At 41.2% G+C, this 22,449-nt stretch overlaps 1 protein-coding gene across 2 annotated transcripts in view; it reads right to left on the bottom strand.

Annotated features, from left to right (window-relative positions):
- Positions 1–264: 264 nt before the first annotated feature.
- Positions 265–22,449, bottom strand: part of LOC149228617 (SNARE associated Golgi protein family) — a 324,383-nt gene continuing 302,198 nt past the window's right edge. For both annotated transcript variants that reach the window (XR_016247881.1, XM_089378291.1), the window contains 2 exons: positions 748–858; positions 265–646 (listed from right to left, as the gene is read on the bottom strand). Coding sequence is in view for 1 of the 2 variants with exons in the window: in XM_089378291.1 (XP_089234417.1) it covers positions 623–646; positions 748–858 (135 nt within the window). In the remaining variant the exon portion in view is untranslated. The remainder of the gene's footprint in view (positions 647–747; positions 859–22,449) is intronic.

Raw genomic sequence — 22,449 nt, 5'->3', positions numbered from 1 at the left:
TTTATTTTATATCATCTGTGCAAAAGGATGCAATCTAGAAGATTAAGTGTCGTGATCCTTTATTGAGTTCATTGGCATTAAAGGATATCAAGATTAAAATCATGTTCACTTAAGGTTTGGGTAGGAGAAGATGCACTGAATTTTGCAAAACAGTTCATCAATTAGAGGCAAAGCTTCAAGAAAGTTTGTGTTTGTAGCAGTTACATCTTATTCTTTTACATAGTGCTCTCATGAGGCATCAGCAAATTCATTAACAAAACTATAGAAAAATCAAAGTTGGGAGCCCAAACTTGTGATATGGATGAATTATAATATACAACTAGTAATCCAGACACTAGTAAGAACTCATTTCTCCTCCTTTGGGAATGGAATACAAATGATGAAAATATCAGGGGGTTCAACATGTATTAATGTATGTACATTCTAATCATCTTGTATTCTTCAACTTATATGAGGGGCTTGTATAACCCTGACAAAGCAGAATTACGATCAGAGGCCAGGAATCAAGCTTAATATACAAATCAACTAGTTTCCAAAAAACCAAAAAGGTTTGGTTTTCTCCTCTTTGCTTTTCATTAAAGCTTTTACAAAAGATATCTGAACATTTTTTCTTTTCACGTGTCTACTCTATATCCTTCACAGCATCCTGTTGCAGAAAAACAAAGATGTTTAAGGGCCCCTCTTAGGAGAAAAACTCTGAAAATGATTGAAATTGAAAAATAAAAGCTAATCTTGGAAATATCTGACCTTAGCAAGTCTAGTAACATAAGTGGCAGCTATTGCCGTTACTAAAAGGCCTAACCCAAGAGTTAATAACTGTTCATTTCCTCCTGGAAAACCTCCTTCTGCCTCTTCTTGCTGTTGGAACCAAGAATTGGAACTTGGATATAAGCTCAGGACAACGAATTTCACTAGTCTCAAGAATTCTAATTAAAATTTCTCAGAAATATGAAAAATAATTTTGAAATGAATAAATACAAGAAATGGGTTTGAAAAAATCCAGGGTACTGGTAACAATCTTGACTTTTGTATTCAAATTCTCATTCGATTTTCAATTTAAGATTTATATCGATGCTGAAATTTACTTCAGTAACTCTCAGATCTGAAAATAATTTGCAATTGCATTTGATCATATCATCTTCTAAATGGTTATGCATGGAAAGAAAACAAATAGATCACATCACATCACTTAATATTTATTTAACTGTAATAAAATAAACCTGTTTTAATCATCCAACCAGTATTGGTCCATATCTTCCAAAATTATGACAAACTGCCTACATCCTTTTCCTTGTGGTGCTTTTTGTTGCCCCTCGTATACTACAAGGGAAAATCCTTGTGATTTTTCATCACAAGACATGATTTACAGGATGATACCGTGGAGAATTTGATAAGTACATGAGCATTATTATGTATGCACATACTTTCCCTGGCACTTCCCTTATGGCTTGTCTGACCATGGCCAATGATGGGTGTGCAGTATCTAGAGAAAAGTGTGTTGCTAACTAAGTATACCTGTTTGTTTATACCCCTAGAGCATATCAGGATTTCCAATGGTTTACCTTTTATGTGTCATTGGCGGACATGTTATATTTCAGTATTATGGTGATATATCTATCGTAAGTGATCTCTCTCCTACCGTGACTCCTCCCATCGGTGAAAGTCCATAAAGAGCAGGGGATTTCAGCTGTGGTGACAGCAGGCCTGTTACCCACCAAAGTGGGTGACCCCTAGGAGAAAATTTTCTCCTATTCATCTCTTCTAACCGGCAGCCGGCAGCCCCTAAGAGCCACCTTGTAGCCGATGTGATGTGCCACTCATATCTCCGCCACCTGCATCAGTCATATGTCCCCTCACCCATTTGTCAAGAACACATGTTAGAAGGTGGGTTTCTGGTCAAAAGGTACTTTATTCATTTTGCGTTCAGGTGCTTATGCTTCTTCGTATTGTGGGCATTTTTGTGAAAATTCGCTTGAAATGCAGCAACTGGAATTAATTCTTGTAACTGAATAAATTACGCAGTTTATTTTGTTATGGCAAAATATTGAATTAATCACATTGCAATTTCTTCACAAATAAAATGCTACAGAAAATAAAACCCAATGCAGGAAAACAGATGTAGCAGATGAGGGTTTTATTATTATGCAATAGTGAAATTCTGAGTACAATCCCTGGATGCCAAGCTAGCTATCCAATCAGCAAATATCTGACAAAAGTAATTAGAGAGAAAATTAATTTCTCTCTCCACAAGCAATCCCGGCACTTGGCTCCCTCTGAAAACTGGTCGTCCAACCCTTGCGCAAGCCCTTTTGCGTAGACCCTCACGCGTGTAGCTGGAAACCCTCTCTGATCAAGTCATCTGGCCTGTCTCTGTGGCTGGAAGTGACTCTTTGGACCTTTGGAAGACTTTCCCGCCCTCTAGAAGTTGAATCGATCTCCCTTTCAGCTAAATCAAACTACTCATTGAAGCCTCTATGCAATCCCTATGCAACTTCTATTGTGGAATACCTTTGTTACTGTTGCCTCTCTGGATCTAGAAATCCTCCTCCGAACTCACTATCTCCGCCCCTCACTATCTCTACATCCTCTCTCTTGCTCGAACTCTATTCTGTTGAATCACTGCAACTGGGAAGCTCGATCTCTACCAACGAACTTGGCCTCAAGTGTATGTTTCCATCTACCCATCAACCTCCTCTTATAATCTCCAGTTGAGTTTTCAACAACCAAGACTAAAACTTAATCAATCGTTGAGATCATCTCCAAGTCGATGCGTGTGAGTTTCTGGAGAATTCTCACCTTTCTCAATTAATTACTATTAATTAACCAGTTTTCCTAAGTTAGACTTAGCTTTAGTTTTTGTAGCATCATAAGTGTTCTAGTCTCGAAACTTTGTGGAGAGGCTAAAACACACGAGTTCTCCATAACCCAGAAATTGTTTATGGAAATTCCACCTAGAAGTATCTCAATTAGATTATTAGACTATTTTTAAAGATTTCCCAAGTCTTAACTTAGGAAAAGTGGTTAATTAATCAGCGTTAATTGAGAAAGGTGAGAATCATCTAGAAACTCACACAGATCGATCCAGAAATGATCTCAACCATCAATTATGTTTTAGACTTGGTCGTTGGAGTCCCAACTCGAGATTATAAGAGGTAAATAGGTAGATGGAAAACACACTAGAGAAAACACTCAGTGATCTAGGTAGATCGATTTTCCGGTATCAGAGTGATTCAGCAAGATGATTCAAGCCAGAGATCGAGCAACATGTGGTAGAGTGAGGCAATATTCCGATGGAGGTTTCCAATGTCAGAAGAGTCAAATTGAGGGAGTGTGAGTTTGCCCAATGGGACTGCGCAAGGATTGCGCAATCAGCACCAACAGAGCAATTCGATCTAGATGGAGGAGCAGTCGATTTAGTAGCTAGTGGTCGGGATTTTGATCAAGAGGACCAATGAATCAGTTCCAAAGCCAAAGAGAAGAATAGTTGTAGATTTCAAGAGTTTTTGGAGGCAATAGCTGTAAGGCTGTAATATCCCGTTTCCAGGATATCCCTCAAACCCGAGCAAACTCCAACCAAACACATCCAAATGATATAGTGACCGGGAAACTCAAAGTGATAAAAATAACAGTGGTACAACATATAATAATGTGAACATGAAATATAAGCAGATACTCAAGAAATGCAGAGAGAAATGCTAAGCCATTTTATTATACTGAGTAATGGAATGAGTACAGGAGGTGATCAGAAAGATAGCAGAGGAATGGCCTCTCTCTGAACTGCGTCCAAGCTGCTGGAGAACTGTCGTGCTGCTGCTACTACTGGAAATCAAATGAGGATTTGGGGTTGTTCCCCTCCTCAGAAAATGCTGAAACTCTGGAATCAGACTCTACTCAAGAAACCCAGAAAGCTTTTCTGAAATAGCCGACCCCCGAAAATCACCCCCTTGGGGATCTACGCTGTCCCTCAAGGCTCTGCACTGCCACTGAATAGAATCCACCAAAACTCAGCCCGAAACTCTGCCAAAATCCTCCAATATGCAAGAGCTGATCCCTTGCTCAATCTCCCAACTCTAATCCTCCACAAAACCCCCAATCCGGAACTCCCACCAAAAGAACTGTGTCCCTCTCTCTCAAGACTGCGCAGTCCTCAAATGCTCAGCTCCTCCACAACGCCAAAGATCAATCCTACTGCAAAAGACTGTTGGAAACTACCTTGCCCGAGTAGGCACTCGAAGTCCCCCGGGGCTAAGGGTGAGATCTCCGAACGGAGACACTCAATGCACTAAACAGTGTTGCAGACAGGCTAAACAGCCAGCGTGCTCCAAGTCGAAGTGACTAGCTCAAATGCACATAATCGAATGACAAAATGAGGAGGCTCCCCTCTCCTTTATAGCATTGGCCTCTCTCAATCCCAAGGCCCACCTCCTCCAACGTAGTCCCTCTCTTGCCACATGTTCCTTTCCATCTGCACAGTCCCTCCAAGTGTCTGCGTGGGCCCCATCTCTACGTGGTCCTTTGGCCCCCTTGGCTCCCCTTTAAGTCACAACATTGTGCTACTAGGGAGTGACTTTATTCTAAAGGTGAGTTATGTCCCCCCTTTTCCTCACCTTTTTATTTGTAAATAACTATAAAAGACAAAATTGAGCAAAATCGAATATTCCAATTAGCCATGGCTAATTAGGAATATTACAAAGGCCTACATAAGCATTGCACAAAAGGAAGTGCGAATTTTTGAGGGGTTAGTTTCGGGAGCCAAAATCAACTGTGGGGTGTGGAAAAATCCTTACAATAATTTGGTTAGTGATTCGCTCACATTGGACTGTTAGATTGGCATCCAAATTATTGTACTTAGATTTGTTGCTGAAGAATAATAATAAAACCCTCATCTGTTGCACCGGTTTTCCTGCATTGGATTTTTTCGGGGACAATTGTCCAAAATAACAGTGTTAATTTTTGTGCGCTAGAATTTCTCAGTTTCCAGCATTTTATTTTCCGCAGAATTTTTATGGTGAAAATTGCAGTAGTGATTTTATTCATTGTTTGTCATAGCAAATAAACTGCATAATTGAATTTACAGTTAGGAAAATAATTTCCAATTGCTACAATAGATGAAATTTTACATGGTATCAGAGCATGATTGATCAGTCGAGAAGCTTAGAAGCAGGAGGAGGAAAATTTTGTTGTCCAGAGGGAGTGACAAGCCAAAATTTTCTAGTGTTGCGCAGTGCCTAGCCAGGCAGTGCGAATTATTGGGCAAGGATCCGATTTTCAGTTACAGGGTGACAAAAAATTCGATTTGTCTAGAATAGTGATTCAAGCAAGCAGAGGGAGTAGCAACAACTTAGATTTTTCGCTAAGCAGATTCCTTGGTTGGGCGCAGAGGGTTTTGTAGTAGTTTAGAGTTTGTAGAATCAGTGTCGGGTGGAAGAGGAATAACACACAGATTTGTCTTCAGTAAATTTTTCAGTATGACCATGGACAAAATTGACTTTTGGGGGGCTTTAGATTTGTCTTCCAGGTTAGAAGACAAATTTGCTTGCCTATCAAGTTGATCTTCACAGGGTGTGGTATATAGATAATGAAGCATCAACTCACATGACAGGGGTTAGAGAATATTTCTCTAGCTACAAGGAGGAGCAGATGGACTTCTAGATTACGATGGGAAACAAAATGAACTATACTCCAGTGGGGAGAGGTACCATCGATTTTCAGAGGGAGTCAAGAGCAAGTACCAACGCTACAGGTGTACTGCATGTACCAAGATTGGGAATCAATCTGATTTAAGTATCCCTGTTACAGGTTAAGGGATATGATATCCACTTCGTAGGGAAGAAGGTGTCACTCAAGCTGGGAGAGGGTGAGACAAATTGGAGCTTAAAGCAACTGATTGTACAGGTTGTAGCTCGACTCTCCAATAGCACTAATAGGCAGTGACAGTAGCAGTGGGAAGGAATTGAATGAGCTATGGCATAAGAGAATGGGTCATTTACACCATGGAGCACTCGAAATGCTTAGGGAGACAGTAATAGGGGTTCCAGAACTAGGCACAGAACATGATGATGAGTGCAAAGGATGCATGCTTGGGAAATATGCTAAGGCAGCATTCCCAAGAAGTGACAACATAGCAGATGGCATGTTAGGACTAATACACTCAGACATTTGTGGCCCGATGTCGACTAGAGGTCTCAGTGTAACCGAATATTTCGTCACCTTTATTGATGACCATTCCTAAAAATCCTAGATTTACTTCTTAAAGACCAAGGGTGAGTCTTCGATTGCTTTAGGGAGTTTAAAGATCTCGCGAAGAATGCGACAGGAAAGAAGATCAAGGTGCTTCGCTCAGATAATGGTGGAGAGCATATTGATAAAGACTTCACAGATTTTTGTGCGGAGGAACGCATAAGAATAGAGTGGACAAGCTCCATACAATCCACAGCAGGATGGGGTAGCAGAGCGGAAAAAGAGAACTATAGTTGGGGTTGCAAAAGCAATGTTATATGATCAGGACTTGCCCAGGTTTCTATGGACAGAGGCATGTAACACAACAGTGTATATTCAAAACAAGACTCCTCATAGAGCATTGGGAAAGAAAACGCCAAAAGGAGTCTTCACCGAGAAGAAGTCAAAAGTTGGTCACTTCAGGATCTTCGAAATCATCACTTATTGTCATGTGCCAGATGAGAAGCGCACCAAATTGGATCACACCGCAAAAAAGGAGTTTCTCGTTGGGTACAACAAAACCTTAAAGGCATACAAGATCTACATTCCTAGCAATAAGAAGATTATGGTGAGACGAGACGTGAAGTTCATGGAGGACCGAGCTTTCAGGAGATCTCGTGAGATGCCTGCAGGTGATCAGAATCAGCGAGTAGAAGCTCCATTGGTCCATCAGTAGGGGCAGCGTGAGGGACCGCCAGTAGGACAATCACAAGGATCGAATACAGTAACTAGTACCAGTATTTCCTCAGGTGCAAGAGATTCAGTGAGTTCACAACAGACGAAGAAACAGAGGCAGGATGAGGAGGAGTTGGTTGAACCTCCCACCACCAGTGGTCGAGCCAGCAGAGAGTTTGTCAAACATTGAGAGATGTAGAGGAGTTTATTGGAACTCCTAGGATGAACAAGAGACAACGCAGACAGCCTAATAGGTACCAAGCATTGGTGGTTCATGTTGTAGAACCTTCCAGCTTTCAGGAGGTCGCATGGCATCAAGTGTGGTTATCTGCCATGGTAGAGGAGTACAACGCTATCATGACAAATGATGTTTGGGAGGTAGTACCAAGACCTGGGGATAGGTCAGTTGTAGGTTCTGGTTGGATCGACAACATCAAGTACGCTATAGATGGTAGCATAGAAAAGTACAAGGCAAGATTCGTAGAAAAGGGGTACGCACATAAAGAAGGGATAGATTATGAGTAGACCTTCGCCCCAGTTGCCAAGTACACTTCTATTCGGTCAGTTATATCCCTTGCAGCTCAGATGGGGTGGCAGATTCACCAGATGGACGTCAAGAATCATTCTTGAAAGGGGTGATAGAGGAAGATGTGTACATAAAATAGCCAGCTGCCAGAGGGCTTCGAGACTCATGAGAGGCGCACTCATGTATGCAAATTGAAGAAAGCTCTACACGGGCTCAAACAAGCTCCCAGGCCATGGTATGTCGGATTGATAGCTACTTGCAGCAGATGGGATTATTCAAGAGTGACGCAGGTCCCAACCTTTAATATTTGATGGTAGAGGGTGAGCCACTCATCCCAGTTTTGTATGTAGATGATCTCTTCTTGACAGGATCATCAGGGCTCATACAAGATTGCAAGAGGAACCTGGTGGTAGAGTTTGATATGAAGGATTTGGGGTTGATGTGTTGCACACATTTTTTCAAAGTTCCAAGGAAGGAGTGGTACCATATTTTTCTTCGAAGATCAATATCATCATCCATCAACGGGTGTCTCTTTGTAAACCCATTCTGCAAGTTTGTAATGTAAATGATGCTAGTAAGACCATGTATGTATGTAACAACCTAGGTAAGCCTATTATTTTGGCGACGAATTTCATCCTAGTAGATTTTTCGCCTCACTGATTCAACTGTGTTTCTAAACACCGATAGTCGGCAGAGTTTTTCCCTCCAATCTCACCCCAAAGTTAGGGTGGAATTTATCGTCAAATTCTTAGGTGAATCCTAGTGTTTTATCGAATCTTATATAAAAGTGATTTGGGGATAATTTAAGCTAATTGGCTAAATTATTTTATTACAAATCACTTGGTCTACTAGATCATATTGTGTCGTAGAATTGGGTATGTATTTTGAGGATCTATAGTGAACAGGTATTTCCCATTGAGGGTTGAATTATGTAAAATTTTATGTAAAATATTTTAGTGCATGGTTCTTTGCTATCAGACTATTGAAGAAAGTGTAACTAGGTTCGGTCTTCATAAAGACATGATCTTTGTATTTGATGCAATAAAAGGAAATAAATTATTTTTGTAATCTTGCTACATGGGTTTCATGAGCAAGAAGTGTAACTAGGTCAAAGACTTCTTCTTTATCTCCTTAGGATTTTGTTTATATGTCAAAGAGCCATGTCATGAGCCTATGTGCAATGTATTCTAGCCTACAAGATGTGTAGCAGCCCTCCAAAGACCAAGCTTAATCCTCCAAGAAGTCTGCAAGCGAAAACAAGGAAGAATACTTCATGTCGGCTCCAAATAAATGATTTAAATATATAAATATGTCATGTCGGCTGGAAGCAATAGACACGTCGGTTCATAAGGTAATGTCAGCTCAAATTATATGTGCACAACCACTATAAATACCCTGTTGGGGTATCTGCAAAATGGGAAAGATAGAACGCATAATTTCCTCTGAATTTCGCATAGGAGAAGAGCTACAGTAGGGTTAAGGAGCCACAGATCAGTGGGTTAAGGAGCCACAGTAAAGGAGGAGAATATCTCAGAGATCCGCTATCAAGAAAGGAGAAATCTCACATGGAGAAACAGACCTACACCTAGGGTATGATTGCACCTTGTTTGGGGTATAGGTGCAGTCATGATCTCAGCTAAATGAAGCAGAAGGACATCGTATCATGAACGTTGCAGTGATTGAAGGTCTAGACTCGGCATTACAGTGATAGACCAATCTCGGCATAACAAGGAACAGCCTTCACATTATCAGTGGTTCTCCTGTAGCAGCCTAGACGCGTTGAACAACAGTGACAGATCTCTCCCGTGGCTTAATGAAGACCATGTCAAATGTTAACCTAATCTCATATATATATATATATGGTATAGTCTTGTCACAACCTGAAGATGAAATAAGATTTTGTTGATGATAGATTCTTGGCATACTTGTGATGGGAGACAAACAGTCTTACTAGCTGTCACAGTGTTTAGATATAACATAATGCAGTCCTGATGTGCTACGAAGAGCAGTAACAAATATCATAGTCGAGGTCCTGATAGAACTGTGATCATATTGCTTCTTAAGGTTCTATGAAGTAAGAATGGAGACACAAAAGGATATACTCTCTGAAATAAAGTGCAGAAGGCGCCAAAGAGTGAAGAAATATCTTCATGCAATATCAATGGAGAGATCTGGGAAAATAATCATCATTGATATTGATATTGATAAGCAAGGTAACAAATGTCCATAAACAAGAAGGTTACCTTGATCAACAGTCTATGGTCTCTATGTCAGATAGAGAAATGCAAGTTGATAGGATACAAATAAGCGCAGATAAGTAGAGGAAAGGTTGACAAGATAATTACAGATGGAACTCCCATTATTGTCAAATACATCAAACCTTAATGTCTTCCACCTCCATTTTCTAGGTCTTTTCATTGAGAATGAATTACTTCCTTAAAAATCCCTTTGAACTTATATTGTGTTTCTCTCTTGAATGAGCAATAGTGAGATCATCTCATACCCTATCTCTAGCCGATCTATCTTATAATTTATCTGTACCTCTCTTACCGGGACTCCTTCCATCTATGAAAATCCATAAATAGCAGGGGGATTTGGCTGAGGTGACATTGGGCATGTTGTTGCATAAACTAGCAGGCCTAGTTTGTAGGGTAGAGTTCATAGGAACAACAACAATTTGGGACAAAGGCCCACTGTCACCACAGACTAAGTCCCCTTCTCTTCATGGATTTTCACTAACGAGAGGATTCCCGAAATGGAGGAAATCACTTAGGATGATGGGATCAATGACGAGATATAAAACGATTTCCAAGGCCCATTCAAGGAGAGGCTCAATTAATGGTTCAAATGCTTCAAAATGAATTTGAAAGGCTCCCCAAGAAGGACCTATGAAGGATGACTAGACCTCACGCTCAGGAATGATCAATAATGATGAGTACCTAAGATCAAGACTTCCAATATTCCTCACTTGTGATTAATATGTCTATACCAGGGTCCAAAGTGAGGCAAGAATGGCTCATTCAATGGAAAGATTCAATCAAAGTGTGAGCTTTGGGAGAAGCTAGGATGACTTTCCACAAAAAACCCCTTGAGAGAAATACTATAAGAGACATAGGGTTGAGAGATATACCAAGGTAAAGGCTCATCTAATGGTCAACTATAGTTAAGAGAAAAGGTTTTGACTGATGAAAAACAAACTGCAAACCTTCAAGAAATCCCCAAGTCAAAAGGAGATTCAAGGATTCCCACTTGGTGTGGTAGCTAGGGCATCAATTTATTTGAAATTTGTTAAAATTGGCAACTAGGGCCAAACTTCATGTGGATCACCTTATTCATGGCTAATTATATTTTTTTTTGGATTCCTCTCGTCGAGAGGTGTAGGATTGATCTAAAGATCATCCGATTCCGATAAGTATTTATGGAGATATGAATTTATTTATATTATAGACTAATTGTCAAAGTCGGCCAGCAACTTATGTAGGCTCAAAAGCCCAACAGTTGCATCTATTCAACCCCAACGTTTTGCATATAAATACAAGGATTATTTTCCTCATTTGCACACTTCACACTCATCACATCTCTCTCTCCTGCGCAGAAAAGAGTCTGTTCCCTCTCCTGCCCAGAAAGGACTCTTCTCTCACACGTGTGGAAGGAAGGACACAGAATTTAGGGCTACAACTGCAGATCGGAAGTTTGACTAGTGTTGACCATCATTCTCTCTCTGGACTGTGCAGTAGGTGAACCTGACACTCTTTGGAAGGCCGCATTTTTTGGTGAAGGAATCAAGGCAATCCGACAGTCGGTTTGCAAGATATTGACTACCCTAGTTTAGGGCTGATCTAGGGTTTGTTGTTGCTGATGTAAATCAGATTTTTGTACTATTTCTCTCTGTTGAATTATTGAAGATAAAAGAAGATTTGATCAAAGGGTTTCCCCATATTGGGGTTTGTCCCTAGCTAGCCGCCACATCTTGTGTCTCTTGTCTTGGTTTGTTTTCTGTCGATAGTTTAATGTTTTATCTGGACTTTACTTAATGTACATGTGATTGCTAATCTGTGGATAGTAATAAGAAAGATAAGTAAACTGCTCTAAGCATAGAACATACCATAAATTAACATGGTATCAGAGCTAAGGTGAAGATAAAGCCCGAGAAAGAGAAGATTGGCAAGGCTATCCTAAAAGAACTATGGGATCCTCAACACTCTTCCTCGCCGAAGACAAGCTCCGTGAGAAGTCTCACTATCACGGATGGAAGATGTCTCTCGATCTGACTTTAAAAGATTAGGGTTTGTTGGACCATGTGAGAGGCAATATGGTTGAGCCTCCATCAAATGCACCCGCTGTTGCTAGGAACAAATGGAAAACCGGTGAAGTCAAAACAAAGAAGATCATCCGGGACCCTATCGACAAGCTCTTGGTGGCCTATGTTTCTGAGCTGAACACCTCCAAGGAAATCTACGATAGACTGGTGAGTTTATTTAAAGTTAATGATGCAAATCAAGTTCTGTTTCTTAGAAATAAGCTGAAGGAAATTAAGAAGGGCAATGATGAAAATATGCAAGCATATTTCTTAAGAATCACCGAGATCAAGAACGATCTCCTATCTATTGGGGAAGTAATTCCTAACAGGGAAATGGCACTCACAACTCTTGGAGGACTACCATCTAAATGGTATGTATTCAGGACTACTCTCCTCAACAATAATGTAATTCCTGGATTTGAGGAATTAATGGCTAGGTGCATTCAAGAAGAAGCTAGAATGGAAGAACAGGAAATGCCCACACTTAAAGGCCATCCCGCTGCCTTTTCTTCTCATGCTAAAAGAAGAAACAATTCCGGAGCTAAATCCAAAAGGAAGACTAGACCAAAGGGTGGAAAAGGACGATGTTGCCATCGCCATAAACCAGGTCATTATGCAAGGGAGTGTCCTGATAAAAGGAACTCTCACCGAGATGATGATCAAAATCCCTCTCAAGGCAATCAAAGAAATGGCAAGTCAAATGGCTGAGGTAAAAGGAGTGTTGGGAATCAAGGAAGAGGACAACCATTCAAGAAGGCAAGAAATTCCAGGTATGAATCTAACACTGTTGACAATAAGCAGGATGAATATTATCTACCAGCTGCTCTATCTACCTCTGCTCCTTCGAACTCGCTGGGAAATTGGCTTATTGATAGTGGTGCCTCAAGGCACTTCACTAGTTACAAAGAAGTTCTCCATAATCTGATAGAGAAAGAAACCAACCTGGAAATTGTCCTTGGAGATAATATGAAATATCCCGTGAAAGGTGTAGGCAATGTCTCTCTTAAATTGAATCAAGGTAATACAATCCACCTACAGGATGTATTATATGTACCTGATCTCAAAAAGAACCTGGTGTCCATTTTGGCAATGGAAGACAAAGGCTACAAAGTGGCTTTCAGCGATGGCAAGGTACGTGCATGGAAAAACAATGTTAAAAATGCTTTCACTCTTGGGTTTTGAGTTGATTCACTATATCAGGCCGGAGGAAGTCCGCTAGGTGTCATGTCTTGTGACACATCTCTTCAGTCCGAACTATGGCATCGGAGGTTTGCTCACCTTCACTATAAAGCTCTACTTGATGTAAGAAAAATGGTGACTGGGATGCCCGAGTTCAAATTAGAGCAAGAAGGTGTATGTCCCGGATGTGTTGAAGGAAAGCTAAAAAGGGGACCATTCCCCTCAAGCCAAAGCAAGACCTCTGATATATTGCAGTTAGTTCACTCAGACATACATGGTATGATGTCTGTGAACTCCTTGGGAGGATATTTATATTACCTCACTTTTACAGATGATTATTCTCGCAAGACTTGGATAGGATATTTATATTACCTCACTGTTACAGATGATTATTCTCGCAAGACTTGGATATATTTCTTGAAAAAGAAGGATGAAGTGTTCTCCTGGTTTCGACACTTCTAAGCCTTGATCGAGAATCAAACCGAAAAGAAGATTAAGATCTTAAGGACTGATAATGGGACTGAATATGAATCTAATGAGTTTCATGATTTTTGTAAAGAGGCTGGCATTAAGAGGGAGACTACTACACCATACACTCCTGAACAGAATGGTGTGGCAGAAAGGAAGAACCGTACGATTGTGGAAGTAGTCCGTGCTATGCTCCATGACCAAAGACTTCCGAAGTTTCTATGGGCCAAAACTGCAAGCACTGCCGTATATGTACAAAACCGATGCCCCCATCAAGCATTGGGTTCCAAAACTCCTGAAGAAATGTTCACCGGTAAGAAACCTGATGTATCTCATTTTGGAATTTTTTGAAGCCCTGTATATTTTCATGTGCCAAAAGAGAAAAGGAATAAATTGGGTGCATCCGGAAAGAAAGGAATCTTCGTGGGCTATAGTGAAAATACTAAGGGCTATAGAATCTATGTAGTCAGGCAAAGGGAAGTCGTGATTAGTCATGATGTCACCTTTGATGAAGATATGGCTCTCAGCAAGGTGAACAATCTTCCTACTATGAGGAGCTCTCAAGAAGCTGACACCAGGGAACCAAAAGAAAAAGATGATGAATCAATGCCCGATGTGGAAGAACCCATGGATCCTATTGACCCTCCTCCACCTGAGCCTTCCTCTTCCAAGAAGAGGCCTTCATGGCTTAGGGGGACACTTGATGATGCTGAAGGACATGCTACACCCCAAGGAACCTTCCGTGAAAGTAAGAAACCAAATAGGTATAAGGGATACCTGACCATCATGAGCACGATCATTCAAAATGAGCCTTCATCATTCTTTGATGCCATCAAGCATCAAGTATGGAAGAATGCTATGACCGAAGAATATGAGTCTATTATGAAGAATGATGTCTGGGAAGTGGTTCCTAGACCCCTGGACAAGACAATTGTCACTTCTAAATGGCTTTACAAGATAAAGCATGCAGCTGATGGAAGTACAGAAAAGTATAAGGCTCGTTTTGTCGCTCGTGGCTTCTCCCAGAAGGAAGGTATAGACTATGACGAGATATTTGCACCTGTTGCCAGATATACCACCATCTGCTCGATCATAGCCCTTGTGGCTTCACAAGGATGGAAACTACATTAGATGGATGTTAAGACCGCATTCTTGCATGGTTCAATCAAAGAAGAGGTCTACGTGGAGCAACCTGAAGGATTTGAGATTTATGATCAAAAATCTCATGTGTGCAGGTTGAAGAAGGCCCTCTATGGGCTGAAGCAAGCACCCCGAGCATGGTATGAGAGGATCGATAGCTACTTAATGAAGCTAGGATTCACTAGGAGTGAAGCCGGTCCCAACCTTTACTTCAAGGTTGAAGATGACAAACCTCTCATACTAGTGTTGTATGTTGACGACCTCTTTCTAACAGGTGCAGACCCTCTCATTCACAAATGTAAGAGGGAGTTGGCTTCTGAATTTGAAATGAAGGACCTAGGACTAATGCACTATTTCCTAGGACTCGAAGTTTGGCAAAAGCCAGGGGAAATTTTCCTATCTCAGGGAAAATATGTGGTGAAGATATTGGAAAGATTCAGTATGGTGGACTACAAGCCCGTAACTACCCTGATGGAGCTTGACTTCAAAAAGTTAAGCGGTAGTGCTGCTGGACCTATTTTACGAAATTCCACCAAGTATCGTCAACTCGTCGGAGCATTAATGTTCTTTGTGAACTCCTGTCCAGACATATGCTTTGCAGTCAACACGTTGAGTCAACATATGGTTGAACCTCACCACATACATTGGATTGGTGCCAAGAATCTGTTGAGATATATTTGTGGCACAATTACTTATGGGTTATGATACACTGCCAGAGATGTGAGACTACTTGGATATACTGATGTTGATTGGGCAGGCAGTGTGGTGGACCGTAAGAGCACTTCCGAGTGTTGTTTCACATTGGGCTCTGCTTCGATATCTTGGATGAGCAGCAAGCAGAAGTCGGTGGCTTTGCGCACTGTCGAGGCAGAGTATATTGCCGCTAGCATGGCCTCCTGTGATGCAGTCTGGTTGCGAAAGCTCTTCAGTGAGCTATTTGGATTTACATTGGATACCGCCGTGATTCTATGTGACAACCAGAGCGAGATCCGTTTATCAGAAAATCCTGTATTTCATGGTCGCTCCAACCATATCGATATTAGGTACCACTATATTCAAGATATCGTGCAGCGAGGAGCAATAAGGCTCCAACATATCGGTACAGATGAATAGGTCGCCGACATTCTGACAAAGCCCCTAGGAAAGGTCAAATTCCTGACTTTCCAAGAATGACTTGGTGTCGTTCAGAGACCCTCCTATGAGGGTCAAGTATGATGTACTAAGCTCTGGGAGCTCCAGGGGGGCACGGGGTACTTCTTGGAGCGACCCATGACCATAGGGTGACTCACCATCCCCTATTGGTGCACTTGGTATAGCGTAAAAGGTTCAACCTTCCCTTGTGACACCCCGTGGCGACTATGGAACAGGATGATTAGTTCTCCTGTGGGCCAGGATGATGTGTTCTCCATGGCGATTTTGGACAGGATGATTCGCTCTCCTGTGGACAAGATGATTCGCTCTCCTGTGGACAAAATGATTTGCTCTCTTGTGGACAAGATTCGCTCTCTTGTGGGACATGATGATTCGCTTTCCTATGGACAAGATGATTCGCTCTCCTGTGGACAAGATGATTCGCTCTCTTATGGGACAAGATGATTCACTCTCTTGTGGACAAGATGATTCGCTCTCCTGTGGACAAGATGATTCGCTCTCTTGTGGGACAGGATGATTCGCTCTCCTGTGGACAGGATGATTCGCTCTCCTGTGGACAAGATGATTTGCTCTCTTGTGGGACAAGATGATTCGCTCTCCTGTGGACAGGATGATTCGCTGTTTTGTGGACAAGATGATTCGCTCTCTTTTGGGATAGGATGATTTGCTCTCCTATGAACAGGATGATTAGTTCTCCTGTCGAGGCATCCTACCCATGCAGTCTGGGACTCATGGGAAGTACCTCTCATCTGATCAATAAGCAGGGAAATGAGAATAGGGACCATAGTAGTACCGATGGATGCATCGTTGTATCTACCGTACTCCCTATGCTAGGATGACCTTCATTGATCTGGGATCAATGAGACTGGTCTGGGACCAGTGAGAGTGGTACACACTCTGAGACTAACTTCAGGTCAGTGGAGGATGGTATGATACATCCTCGATCATTTCTTCTTCTTCATAATTCGAGCAAAGCAGAGCAAAACAAAGCAAAGCAAAACCAAGCAGAGCAAAGCAAGAAGGGTCAAGCCATACAAGACAGTGCATTTGATGGATGGACAGAAGTGACAGTCCGACAGATTGCAGATGAAGTTCTTCCTAGTTGAGAGGGAGTGTTAAAATTGGCAACTATGGCCAAAATTCATGTGGGTCACCTTATTCATGGCTGATTATATTTTTCTTGGATTCCTCTCGTCAAGAGGCATAGGATTGATCTAAATATCATCCGATTCCGATAAGTATTTATGGAGATATGAATTTATTTATATTATAGACTAATTGTCAAAGTCGGCCACAACTTATGTAGGCTTAGAAGCCCAACAGTCGCATCTATTCAACCCCAACGTTTTGCATATAAATACAAGGAGTATTTTCCTCGTTTGCATACTTCACACTCATCACATCTCTCTCTCTCTCCTGCGCAGAAAAGAGTCTCTTCTCTCTCCTGCGCAGAAAGGACTCTTCTCTCACACGTGTGGAAGGAAGGACGCAGAATTTAGGGCTGCAACTACAAATCGGAAGTGTTGTCGCGCAGATTGACACGACAACGCTCAGACCGGGGGCTGTCACTCTGATCCCCGATCCCTCCGTTTAAGCCTGTCTCCCGCGGCTAAGGGGGGTAGACCCTATGATATGATGAAGACCAACTGTCGACCAGCTGGTTGGGAGACACGATACGATGAGCACTAGATGGATTTAGAATTTAAAAAGACCAATGCCTTGTGAAGTTAAATTTTAAATGATCACTTAGTAAATATTTCCGAGATGTAAACCATGCAGAGCAAGCATTTATCATCAAAGCTCGAATGATGCAAGATATTCGATAATCACACAGGGTTCTTATAATGACCAAAGTTCAATAACGATATCCAGTGATTGAAAGTTTTGAAGAGATGAATGCTTTCAAATAACCACGCAAAATCATAAATCATTAACCAGATACCAGCTAATCTTTAAGATGATCATTCAAGCACACACAAATGATAAACATTAATCCCACATCAGAAAATTTCCCGAGAACAACAGCATTTGGCAAACAATACAAAAAATACAAAAAATACAAAAATAAATCTAAAACTCTAAAATATATATATATATATATATATATATATATATTTTAAATCTTTTTCATCTTTTATTTTTCATAGAAAACGAAAAATTAAAAAAAAAATCCTAAATTTATAAACTCTAATCTTAAAAGCTAATTAAAACAAAACCGAAATTTAAATCTAACACTAAAACTACGCTTAACCTTTTTGATTTTAAAGAAAAGAAATAGAAAACCAAAACTAAAAGAAATTAAACTACGTCTAAAGAAAAATAAATTAAATCTACACTTAAAGCTAAAACATAAAAAAAATTTAGTCTAAATAAAAGTCAAAATACATGAAACCAAAGTTAGGATTACGAAGGACTAAACTACATCAAAACGCATCAAAACAAAATCGCAAAACGTAACAGGGGACGAATATTATATGGAAACCCTAGCCGTCAGCAGAAAATCGCAGGCAAATGCTGACCGAAACAAACGCATTACCACTCATACAACCCAGACACATTACCTGGCACGCGATATCTCTCAGCAAATTCTCGTTACCACCATACTGTATACGCAAAAGATCAACTTGATCCAAAAGTCCTGACGCCCGCGCGGAATGGTTTCAACCAGTGTTTTACGAAACGGCCGTACCGAAACGGAAACGGCCGTTTCATTCCGTTTCATTAAAAAAATTTCTGACCCGGCCTTTGACCCGGCTCGGCTGGCCGAGTCAGCTATGACTCGGCCGAGTCAGCCAATGACTCGGCCGGGTCATAGCTGACCCGGTCAACCCGGCCGGGTCCCGTCAAAAAACGGCCGTTTCGTTCAAGACCGGCTGGGCAGCGTATTAACCAAAAATTAAACACTTTTTTGCTGATTTTTGGCTGAGTTAGTTAGGGTTTGTGGACATGAAAAGGTTATTGTGATTTGTTAAATGCATTTGGGGTCCATTTCCCCCTCCCAAACTCTATTTAAGACAGCCAAATGCTCTCATTTCACTCACAGCAGTCTTATGCATTTGAGTGAGAGTCTTCTTTGAGAGTTAGTGAGCAGTTCTTGAGCTTGTTTTGGAGCAGCAGTGAGGAGTCTTGGAGGAGCATTGTAGCTGGAGTGAGGAGCTTCTTGGGCAGCCATTTGGAGCAGCATTGAGGAGCTGATTTTTGGAGCAAGTTTGAGGAGGCAGTTTGTGCCTGGAGGTATTTTTTTCCACCTCTATAAATCTGTTTTTACTTATTAAATTTTAGGTGCATATCAAGATAGCTTAGAGAGTGTTTTTAGTCAAATAAATGAACATTGAATCAATTTTTATTTTTATTTTTCATTTTCAGATTGTTTTCCTAGTCAAAAAATGGCACCTAGAGCAAAAGATGCTGCTTGGGCATATGTTGAAATGGTTGATGATGAGATGTGTTGCAAGTTTTTCCATAGGAAAATTAAGTCAGGTCCTGGGGGGATTCATAGGCTGAAACAACACTTGGCAGGGATTAAAGGCAATATTACTGCATGTAAATCTGACGAAATTGGGGAGATTAGAAAGACTTTGTTGGAAAGCTTTGAAAAATTTCAAGAAGAAAAGACTAGGCAAAAAGAGATACAGGCTGAAATTGGGAGGAAGAGGGAGATACAAAGAATGATGGCTGCCAACCCCCACTATGAGTTTGAGGGTTCTTCCTCTATCCCTCAAACTGATGCATCAAACCCTTTTCGTTATGTTCCTCCCTCTTTTGCTTCTGTTCAAGATAAGGGAAAGGGTAGAATGAAGGGTGATGGGACTATCAAAAGTTTTTTCACTCACTCAGGCTCCTCTCCATCAGATGCACATGGTCCTGAAGTTAGTAAAGGTCTTTCTCAGCCCACTTTAGATGACCATTGGAAGAAAGAATTGAGGGAGACTGCTTGTGACTACATAGCTAGATGGTGGTATGATGCTGATATCCCCTTTAATGCTGCTCGTTCACCATATTATGAGCCTATGTTTGAGGCCATACATGCCGCTGGAAAAGGCTTCAAAGGCCCTACTATGCAAGAGCTAAGGGGGTTTCGTTTGCAGAAAGAAATTACATCAATTAATGAGTATTTGCAAGATTTCAAGGAATCATGGGCAAGAACAGGGTGTACCATCATGTCAGATGGATGGACTGATCAAAGAAACCGTACCATCATAAACTTTCTTGTCTTCTGCCCACAGGGAACCATGTTTTTAAAATCAGTTGATGCATCTGATAAGGTAAAAGATGGCCACTTGTTGTTTCAGCTATTGGATGAGGTTATTCAGGGTGTGGGGGTGGCTAATGTTGTTCAAATCATCACAGACAATGCCTCTAACTATGTTCTTGCTGGTAGACTGTTAGAGGAAAAACACAAGACCATCTTTTGGACCCCATGCGCTGCACATTGCATAGACCTCATGCTTGAGGATATTGGGAAATTAGATTGGGTCAGAAACACTGTAGATAATGCCAAAAGCATAACAAAATTTATCTACAATCATACACTGGTTTTGAGTCTCATGAGGAAACACACTGGAGGCAAGGATATTATTAGGCCTGCCATCACTAGATTTGCTACACATTTTTTGACATTGCAATCTATGCTTTCCCAACATAGAAACTTGCAAAAGATGTTTTCCAGTGATGATTGGAATAAAAGCAGTTGGTCTAACAAACCAGAAGGCAGAGAATTGAGAAGGAAAGTCCATGATGAAACTTTTTGGAGAAAGGCAACAGAGATTGTGAAGGTTGCTGAGCCACTAGTTAAGGTGTTGCGGTTGGTGGATGGGGAAAGGTTGGCTATGGGCTTCATTTATGAGGCTATGGATCAAGCAAAGGAGCAAATAAAGGCAGCATACAAGGATAGAGTGGTAAAGTATGGGCCCATTTGGGCAATCATTGATGAAAGATGGAACAATCAACTCCATCGCCCTATACATGCAGCTGGGTATTTTTTGAACCCACGGTATCATTATAAAGCTAAGGAGTCAGGAGCTTTGAGGGGGGAGGTCAGAGATGGACTGGTTGATTGCATTGAGCGCATGGTCCCATCGGAGTCTGATCAGCTACTGATACATCAGCAGGTCACATCCTTCAGCGATGCAACAGGTACCTTTGGGAAGAACCTAGCAAAGATTGCAAGAGAAGCAGATGAGCCAGGTAAACAAAAATTTCAATTTTCAATTTCTTAATGGTTTTACTATTTTTATTAAAGTTTGTTAAATCATTTATAATTTGAAAGTTAGATATAATTTGTAATTTTGTTGAGCTTCAGCCTTCATCTAACTCATAATTCATTACACTCCTATGTTTTTTGCAGCACAATGGTGGGAGGCCTTTGGTGGCCAGTGCCCTGAATTGCAAAGGTTTGCAATTCGTATTTTGAGTCAAACTTGCAGTGCATCTGGGTGTGAGCGCAATTGGTCTGTCTTTGAGAGGATTCACACAAAGAAGAGAAACCGTTTGGAGCAAAAACGGTTGAATGATCTAGTTTTTGTCCAATACAACCTTCGGCTCAGACGGAACCAATTGCTGAACAAAAGACCTGATTCAGATCCCATTGTGTTGGAAGACATTGATCCAACATCAGATTGGGTAGTGGAGAGTCGTCTACCAGAGTTTGATCCTGATGAGGATCTTGATGAAATTGATGTTGGAGATCCACTGCAGCGTGTTCAGTTGAATGCAGATCCCAATCCACCAGCCTCAGTCTCACAGCCAGCTAGTAGGACTCCAGTTGTAGGTGCTTCGCCTTCCTCTGCTCAGCCACGACAGAAGCGCAGCCGCATTTGTACTCTATCTCAGCTTGCATCTGCTGCACAGCCTAGTGGTACTGGTACTGGCACCACTTCTACAGTTGCAGTTGGAGACGATGATGATGAGGAGGAGCCATGGGGCCCCTTGTCTGACTCTGATGATGATGATCCAGAGATTGGTCGAGATGATCTTGGCTCCTCTGGCAGTAGCCAGTAGCTACTAGCCTCCTTGGTTATTTGTATTTTGTTTTGACTCTTGAGTCTTTGATCATGTATGACAGACTACAGTTGACTATGTATTTACTATTGCCATTGGGTACACCGTACCATTTTGATATAATGGATTGGTTCATGAGCCTACTTTGATCATATGTTGTCTTCCATGTATATTATAATGTTGTGTGTTTGGAAACTTGAATGAAAATCTTTAAAATTATGTTTAAAATATTTAAAATTATGTTTTTTTATAAAAAAAATAAATATTTAATGTATTTTTTACAACGACCGAGTCATTGAAATCGAGCCGGCCGAGTCATTGCCGTTTCCGAGTCCGAGTCCGAGTCGATCCTCGGCCGAGTCCGAATCCGAGTCCGTTTTGTAAAACACTGGTTTCAACCCACAGTGACTTATTCACACTGAGGACTGAGCAACGCTGTTTGAAATCGGTTTCTCTGACAATCGATCAAATGCTGCCGCCTGAGCGTGATTTCTGATATAAGATTTTGACTGGCTCGTATTAACTGACTGGAGTACGCAGTACAGTTTCGATTTTGGGATCTGATCTTGAGACTGTCGGCGGCTGATTTTATACATTCGGTACAGAACCGCAATGATTGGTCCGCAGATGAAACCCAAGCCGTCAACTGAGATCGAATCTGAGCCAGTTCTGGGCACGGCAGCATCGATAGAGTGGTAGCTACTGACAGGGCATGGGAGCCACGGGCGAAATCTGATTTACCTGCCAAAAATAATTTCGAAATTTTTCATGTGATAAAATGAAACCTAAA

This window comes from Pinus tabuliformis, chromosome J (genome assembly GCF_031772625.1).
Source record: "Pinus tabuliformis cultivar Carrire ecotype Pingquan chromosome J, CPIR1, whole genome shotgun sequence".
NCBI classification, from domain to species: Eukaryota; Viridiplantae; Streptophyta; class Pinopsida; order Pinales; family Pinaceae; genus Pinus; species Pinus tabuliformis.
Note: the sequence above shows the minus strand (reverse complement) of the source record. Positions and strands in the feature narration are given on the sequence as shown.